At 37.0% G+C, this 9,216-nt stretch overlaps 1 protein-coding gene across 1 annotated transcript in view; it reads right to left on the reverse strand.

The window, feature by feature from the left end:
* The window catches only part of si:dkey-18a10.3 (heat shock factor protein), a 39,216-nt gene extending 37,734 nt beyond the window's left edge, over window positions 1–1,482 (reverse strand). Inside the window, exon 1 of the mRNA XM_028815752.2 lies at window positions 1,169–1,482. Within this exon, the coding sequence (XP_028671585.1) occupies window positions 1,169–1,261 (93 nt within the window). The 5' untranslated portion in view covers window positions 1,262–1,482. The remainder of the gene's footprint in view (window positions 1–1,168) is intronic.
* Window positions 1,483–9,216: the final 7,734 nt, after the last annotated feature.

The raw sequence follows: 9,216 nt of genomic DNA on the forward strand, positions 1-9,216 counted from the left end.
TAACTTTATATAGTGTATTTAATTTAATGAAACATGTTTAAATAGCTCTAGATAAAACACTGCAGAAACCTGAAATAATCGAGGACAAATAATACACAGGCAAAATAACCTGGCGGCAGGTGCATCAGATCTGGTGCTGTGAGAGGAAACCGATTTCCTCCCACAGTCCAAAGACATGCAGGTTAGGTGCATTGGCGATCATAAATTGTCCCTAGTGTGTGGTAATTTAAATTATTTAAAAGGTAAAATTTATACTTATTCATAAAAGCAAATTCACATCAAACCTACTCCAGCGTAAACTCCTTTGCATTGCTGGGAGGCACAAAAAATAAGGACACTTACAGGGAGCTGCAAATATTACTGAAATCAAGCTACACAATTACGTTAACTGGATTCACGATAAAAAAAAGACTCTAGAGATGTGAGATTACTTCTTTAACTTTCAGGGCCAATTTTTACGAGAGTTCATATTAGATATCTGACATGCTTTGTTAAAACTGAAATTCTTTTAACTATTTTTATCCAGATTAAAGTAAACGAGCACAGTTGTTTTTAGCTTCCTTAAGAAATGACAAAATGAGTAATCAACCTTGGGCTGAACACAGTGCAAATGTCCGTTAATATATTGTGTTATGTATACTATTATGTATACAGTACATAAAACGTCACAGGCACATTGCTACAAGTGCAAAATGTCAAATTTACAGTAAAAATCACCGTTTATAAAGCTAAAACAAGTATAATTAAAACATTATTGTAAACGGCATTTCTGAGACAAGACAGCCCAATAGAAAATGAGAACTCCTGGATGCCCACTTGCAGCTAAAGTGTGCCAGGCGCCTGTTATTTACGGCCGTGACTCAACACATTATGAATGGCTCGCGACCTAGAGTTAACTTTTAGATCAGTGCGCAGATCCCAAGCACAAGTGACGCAGTTCATATTTTAACAAATCCCCAAATTTCAAATGTTGATTTACACAAATAAATTATATACATGCCCTTAGCTGCGGTTTTTATGTTTATTTTTGGTTTTGCTAGACTATAGAGACCATCAAAGAAATGGATCAATCAACAGTCAGCAGCACACAATTTTACATCACAGTATCAACTCTAAAGACAACATCGTCAAGAACACAACAATAAAGGTATCACCATATTTTACTCACTCGACTCCAGCAAATGAGATCATTGGTAGAATGATCCTCTACCAAAGTCCATAATTTACTAAGAAATGCTGGGACGGTGCAGTTCTGTTTCATTCTGCAATGAGCAAGAGGCAGGGAATGCCCTCGATAAAGGTATACTTTCGATGAGCCTTAACTTGGTTCAGGTTTTTATCTCTCTTCCCAAATATATTTCGTAGAATCTACAGAATATCGTCACTTTTTTTCTTCAGACGCCTGCACACCGTTATAGTACCAGCACGAGGATATCTTCTCTTACTGAACTCCGCGCTCTGTTTTTCTGAACTCCGCGCTCTGTTTTTCTCTGTACTGCTTTCTGTAAGCCCACGTGCTAGGAATAGTGACTTACTTATGCGAACCAATGAGAGCGAACCAATCGTCGAACTGTTGACCAATGGGATGTAGAAAATACTGTCCGTGTCTTCAGTGTCTGAAGGGGGCGGAGCCCACAACATCACGGCTGCACCGGGTTAGGTAACTGGCAGTGTCCAACAGCAGTGAAGTGCGTTAAGTAAGCCTACACCATTTGTATAAATAAAACAAAGAGTAAGACCGTATGTACGTGATTAAACGTAACTTCAGCAAGTTGTATTCAAAGTTTGATATAAAAGTGGCAGTTTATAACTTAAAAGCAATAATCACTTTTGTGGCATGGTGCCATCCAAACCTATACTCAACAGCTAAGTAAAATTTGCCTGAAACCGTCACTAGTACATATATTTTTCTATACAGAAACGACCTTAATTAAAGTATTCACTTGACTTTCTTTCATTGACAGTATTTTTCAAACAGGAAATGTATTTTCAACACTCATTAACATTGTAGAGTATACCTGAAGACATTTATATTGTACATGGTCTTATATAAATAGTACAAAGACAAACACAAGATAAAAAAGTAATGTAATGACTGTTACTACCAAAAGTTGACCAAAAAACATTATTTTGCTATGATTGTATTTGAAAAAATATAATTCTTCATCAATCAAGTTTGTTCATTCTGACTCTTTCAACCTTCTAACCATTTTGGGATATCTGTTTTTAGAACCCCTGAAACTGCATCAGAAGATTATTGTAAGTGATGGGTCACGTGTTGAGATTTATGTAATTTAAGAATATATAACGTACAGTAATAAACTTTAAAATTCTGCTTCTTGATTTCTGATACAGACCAAATGTAACGAGTTATCAGGGTATGTTAAGGGGTTTTCTGCTGATTTACAAAGCCGTTAATTTCAGCTTTCTAAAATTGCTTCAGCTAATTTTCTTGTAGTTCCTAAAAGCTCCTGCTATCTGAAATTTTTCTAGGACTGTTCACAAATCGGTATGCTCTTTTGAATATTTTTAAAACTCACCTCTTCTTTCTCATATTTCAATCAGCTGAACTTTAATTATATTTTTATTGTTCTGTAACAATTTTACCGATCCTGATTGTACCATGCTGTCTCTTCAGACCCATTCATCTACCCTCTGTACAATTCATTTTCTACATTTGTAGGAATTTTTAATGATTATTAATCAATAAGACGCCCACCCAAGGAGGACGTCATAATAATGTGGGAAAATTTTAACGTGGTTAATTAATTATCAGTTTTACCTTCAGCAATGCTGGTAATTAATCCAATAATTCAACAAGGCTCCTAATTTATTTACTCTACCTTTCTTTGCTGTAAGAGGCAAGTCACTGGCTTTTAGACTTATATCAAGGTAACTGAGGCACACTCATTTTAAGAAACAAATTTATGCAATTTATTGGTAAACATAAGGAGTATAGAAATATAATAACTGCATATACATTGACACAACACTGTACGCAGACTGCCTGAAAAGACAAACATATAAACATATAACGTATAGGCTGGCTGTTTACTGGTATTTAGAGTTCTGCTTTGTTTTCGCACAGATAAATAGTTTTACAATACCAAGTTTTTATGGATAATGCCCAGTGCTGTATGGAGTTGTTGCTTTGTTGTTGGTCCAGGTTCAAGTGTAAGTTTCTTCATTCAGGAGATCATTTGCTGCATGATCCTTGTCAGTGCTGTGCTGCTGCTTCTTGCTGTGCCTTCTGCATCTCAGGGAAAAACATTACTCTTTCTGGCACAAGAAATTCCCTCTGATTTACACCTTTGTTATCGGATGAAGTCTAGGAAGATCCTTGTACAATCTCTAGTTCAGTTACTTAGTTTGAAATGCAAGTGGGGGTTTTGTGAAGCTGGATGCCTGCACCCCTGTTAAATCTGCTTTCTTAACAGGCCTGGTGTACCACTAAATCCTAACAGAATGGGCCCACTTTGTCCTACACACTTTATGCTTTGTCACTGAAAGTCGCTGTGTTTACAATTTAATTTTTTTTAATGTACTCTTGTTTGCTTTATAAAGACATTTATATGTTTATCTGCTGTTATAGTGGTGCACTGGTTAGCTCTGTAACTAACAAACCCAGCATCCAAATACTCATCGTCTGTGTAGATTTGTCTCTGGATATTCTTGTTTTCTTCACAGTATTATGCATACTGGGCTGATCAGTAATTCTTATTTACCCTTGTGTGGCATCCACTATGTTCGGGTGCTGCAATTGAGTGATACACTCACCAGAGTTGGGTTCCGACCTTGCACCTGGCAACTCTGATTTGGATTACTTTGGTCTGGAAATGGTATATTGTTTTATATTTATTACAGAAATTCATATAAAATGTTCAATTTTTCTTTAAAAGCAATGTTACTTGCTTTCCTTTGTGGTATTCTCATTTTACATAACTTAAACCTTTGTTACAGCCATTATATAGCACAAACACATTTCGCAAAAGTAGTATTCTATCAGATTTAGTCTTGATATTTTTGGCTGAATATATGGTTCTTCCATCCATTTAGCCATTTTCTTAACCTGCTTTTCCAGGGCAGAGTCACAGGGCAGCTAGAGTCTGTTCTAGCATGCATCGGGTGCAAGGCAGAAACAATACCTGTATAGGGTGCCAGCCCATCACAGGGTCTATCAGAGTCACTTTTCAGCATAATAGATTAATTATGCACTACCATGAACATGTCTATGATTGTCACCAAACTCAACTGTAATTCTCGCTAGGAGACTCAGTCCTGAAATTACTGCAATAAATTAACTTGTGTTCTTATTTGATATATATTCAATATGTTCCTTATGAGCAAGTGTTTCACATTCTTCTGTCAAAATTCTTGCAGATGCTAAAAGCTAATGATATTAAAAAGTTTAATGTACACCGGTGTTGCTGCATTAAGGGATAAGTGGGGCACAGCACCACCAGATGTTGTGTGAAATAAGTAATAAGTGTCCCTTCATAATTTACCGTATTATTTAAAAGGTTTTCCCTTAGGAGTTTGTGAGCATGGGCAACCTGAACCTTCCAGTTTAGCAATGGGGCTTGAAAGCTTTAGCCCCTTATTCTCTGCATTAAAATGATGATGGCTTTTTTTTTTTTTTTTTTTTAAATCACATGTTTCCACTTCCCGCTTGACGTTTCCAAATTAATGATATACAGGCCAAGCCAATGAAGAATTATGAAAAGTCTATTACTATTTGTCCCTTTTAAAGGTAGCAATAGTATTTTGAAAAAAAGAAAGCATAATAATATAGGGAATGCACTGAGCAAAAGACAATTTAGGCAGTTTGTCGTCAATATATGTTGATAGGAAGTGGATGACTGCAAGGCTGTCAGTTAACACTTGAATCTGTATTGTTGTATTCTCCCAGATGGTGATATTTCTAGAGGTACCAAAACAATCTGATACCAACTAAAAGAGACAAGGTGCCAACATCCAATTGTTTGGTTGATGTTTTTGTGATGCAAATGGTCTGTGAACTTGCTAGTTATATTTGGGTACTGTAAGTTTACATTAATATTAGAGATATCGGAACATATAAAGAAAAATTATGTTATGCCTCCACCACAATTTTCATGTCAAAAATGCTTTTAACATCTAATATCAATACACTCATACCAGACCAATTCTGAATGATTAATTGGCCTACCATCATGCTTATCTTTGGGATGTAGAAGGATACTACAATAACAGGAGAAAAATCCACACAACACTGGGAGAATATGTAAATTTTATATAGACATTGTCATGGTCAGGCTGTTGTTTTTTGATTTTATAAATTCACTCTAACCTCAAAGAATAGTTTCTTTGTTTTAGTGGTTTTGGATGTCAAGGAATCATGTGGTAACATCTATTTTTGTGCTTTTTGTGTTTTTAATGATGTTGAAAATAAGTAATGTCTCTCCCGTGATGCCATTTTGTTGTTACAAAAAGGATCATTTTGATAATTTTTGTTCCTTTTTTGGGGTAAATGTTTATACCTTGGCACTATTTATGTAAGTTTTTGAGTTTGAGTTTAGAGAGTCTACCTGTTGTATTGAAATTAGCTTTCTGTGCGTTACTTAGACTTTGTAATATTATTGAACCATTTCCACCACTGTTTTGTTTATCACAAGTGCTGCTATTTTGTCTTCCTGTCTCTAAGGACTGTTTGGGGTTGGGGTCCTGATTATGGTGGCTGCTACCCAAAAATAACTTTGTGCTGGGCTAAAAGGTCACCTGATGCAGCGCTTTGCTTTCCAAGTTCACAAATAAACTCTGACAAGCTTATTCTTTTTGTGTACTTTTGGTTACAACTTTGTTTTTGAGCATTTTAACTTTGAGTTTTTCTTAATGTCTTGTTTTATGATGCCTGCGCTAACAATCTCCCATTTTTTACATTTTTTTATAAATTCCTAACCACGCCTCTTCCCCTGATCAAACTTGTTAAAATAACTCTGCTCACTCTTATGGGTGCCACGATTCTGAGAGGTTTTTGGTGAGAGTTGCTATGCCTTTGCTAGGCAAGGTCAACCAGAGGTGTGTGGTGCATAACATACAGTTGGGTCCATAAATATTTGGACAGAGACAACTTTTTCTAATTTTGGTTCCGTACATTACCACAATGAATTTTAAATGAAACAACTCAGATGCAGTTGAAGTGTAGACTTTCAGCTTTAATTCAGTGGGGTGAACAAAACGATTACATAAAAATGTGAGGCAACTAAAGCATTTTTTTTTAAACACAATCTCTTCATTTCAGGGGCTCAAAAGTAATTGGACAAATTAAATAACTGGAAATAAAATGTTAATTTCTAATACTTGGTTGAAAACCCTTTGCTGGCAATGACAGCCTGAAGTCTTGAACTCATGGACATCACCAGATGCTGGGTTTCCCCTCCTTTTTAATGCTCTGCTAGGCCTTTACTGCAGCGACTTTCAGTTGCTATTTGTTTGTGGGCCTTTCTGTCTGAAGTTTAGTCTTCAACAAGTGAAATGTATGCTCAATTGGGTTAAGATCAGGTGACTGACTTGGCCATTCAAGAATTTTCCACTTCTTTGCTTTAATAAACTCCTGGGTTGCTTTGGCTATATGTTTTGGGTCATTGTCCATCTGTATCATGAAACGCCGCCCAATCAATGTGACTGCATTTAGCTGGATTAGAGTAGACAGTATATCTCTGAACAACTCAGAATTCATTCGGCTGCTTCTGTCCTGTGTCACCCGTGAGTGGCAGCCTTTTCAGCAGCTATCAGTATGCTGCTGCTGAAGAATGTGAATTTCCCATTGGGATTAATAAAGTATCTATCTATCTCTCTCTCTGTCTATTGTCCCAGTGCCACTGGCAGCCATGCACACCCAACCCGTCACACTGCCTCCACCGTGTTTTACAGATGATGTGGTATGCTTTGGATAATGAGCTGTTCCATGCCTTCTCCATACTTTTTTCTTGCCATCATTCTGGTAGAGGTTGATCTTGGTTTCATCTGTCCAAAGAATGTTTTTCCAGAACTGTGCTGGCTTTTTAGATGTTCTTTAGCAAAGTCCAATCTAGCCTTTCTATTCTTGAGGCTTATGAGTGGCTTGCACCTTGCAGTGCACCTTCTGTATTTACTTTAATGCAGTCTTCTCATTATGGTAGACTTGGATATCGATACACCTACCGCCTGGAGAGTGTTGTTCACTTGGTTGGCTGTTGTGAAGGAGTTTCTCTTCACCATGGAAATGATTCTGCGATCGTCCACCACTGTTGTCTTCTGTGGACATCCAGGTCTTTTTGCATTGCTGAGTTCACCAGTGCTTGCTTCCTTTCTCAGGATGTACCAAACTGTAGATTTTGCCACTCGTAATATTATAGCAATTCCTCAGATGGGTTTTTCTGTTTTCACAGCTTAAGGATGGCTTCTTTCACCTGCATGGAGAGCTCCTTTGACCACATGTTGTCTGTTCACAGCAAAATCTTCCACATGGAAGCACCACACCTCAAATCAACTCCAGGCCTTTTATCTGCTTAATTGATAATGACATAACGACGGACTTGCCCACACCTGCCCATGAAATAGCCTTTGAGTCAATTGTCCAATTACTTTTGAGCCCCTGAAATGAAGGGATTGTGTTAAAAAATGCTTTAGTTGCCTCACATTTTTATGCAATCGTTTTGTTCACCCCACTGAATTAAAGCTGAAAAGTATGCACTTCAACTGCATCTGAGTTGTTTAATTTAAAATTAATTGTGGTAATGTACAGAACCAAAATTAGAAAAAAATTGTCTCTGTCCAAATATTTATATACCTAACTGTACCTGTGCCAAGCATATAAAGGTTGCCTCATGCACTTCCTAATTGTCCTTGATTGGATTCAACTCAAACCTTTAACTATTATTTCTCTTTTGTACTGAAAAAATTCTGGTTAACTAAGTCAAACTCTGGTTTTTGAGTATGATTTAAGATTAATGTTTTGGCTCTAGTTACGTGTGCATTTTTTTTAGATTTTTTTCTCCTCTCTGCTTCACTTTTTACGTGTTGAACCATGATTATTTGTTTATTGACTTACCAGTTACAATTCTCTGCTTGTTACTTTGGTTACTTTTTATTTCAAAATTTCTTTTCAAACAAAATTCTGCTGCTCTCCCATGCCCAAGATTTGAACTCAGGCAGGGCCGGATTTATATGAAAAGAGGCCCTAGGCTATTCCACTTATGAGGCCCTTTCACCTTCCATTTTTAAGTTTGTAAATTACATGAGAGATAATAAAACTTTGCTAACAATTTGAATGTAGGCCCCTCTTGATCTTGAGGCCCTAGGCTGAAGCCTAGTTAGCCTATAGGAAAATCCGGCCCTGAACTCAGGAGTATACAGACATAAACTATCAGTGCTAAAAGCCATTTTACAAAACATGTGAGCTGAGAGTTGCAAATGACAAAGAATAAGAAATTAAATTTGAAAACGTAACAGATTCTACTTGCAATAAAACTCCCAAAACAAAACACTAGATTTTACTTGTTGGATTCTTTTTAAACAATAATTTTATGATAGTACATTTTTTGAAAAGTTGCATGGAACAAATTACATTAAGTTTGCTGCTTAATAGATGGTAAGTATTGTAAATGACTAAGTGGTAATCTTTGTTGTCTACAACCTGAAATATGTCATCCACCTTAGTTCTGTATAGTGCCAAACACTAATCATGTTTCACCACCGAGGACACCAATGCACTTACACTGTAGCCAAGATCAGGGCAAGGCAGATTGGGCCCATTTCACGTTGGTAGTGGTGGTGAGCACGGTGAACCTCTGGATTCACGCCATCCTGCAGTCTCACAACCCTTTATGCCAATAAACTACATTACATGAGCAGTCACTTTGATATGGGAAGATGATCTGCAGTATGCCAATTATTGTATACTGTATAGCACATTGACAGACAGAGCAATTGAGTGAATTGTTGAAAAGTTCAATGAAAACCAAGCCGAGCACAGTCGGAAATTTGCCTCGTACGTGACGCCAGTCAATCGCTTATGCAACCTATAATATATAATAACACTTTGAGGCTTTCGACGCAGCAAACCAGACTCTCAATGAAAATGTAAAATTAAATAAGTTAAACTCTCTTTAAACGTTGAGTAAGCTTATGCACAGCTCTGGGCTTTACCTCCAGCCTCAGCTGGAGAGTATGCCGCTCATTTGAACGGCGCGTGCG

Source organism: Erpetoichthys calabaricus, chromosome 12 (assembly GCF_900747795.2).
Source record: "Erpetoichthys calabaricus chromosome 12, fErpCal1.3, whole genome shotgun sequence".
Lineage (NCBI taxonomy): Eukaryota > Metazoa > Chordata > Cladistia > Polypteriformes > Polypteridae > Erpetoichthys > Erpetoichthys calabaricus.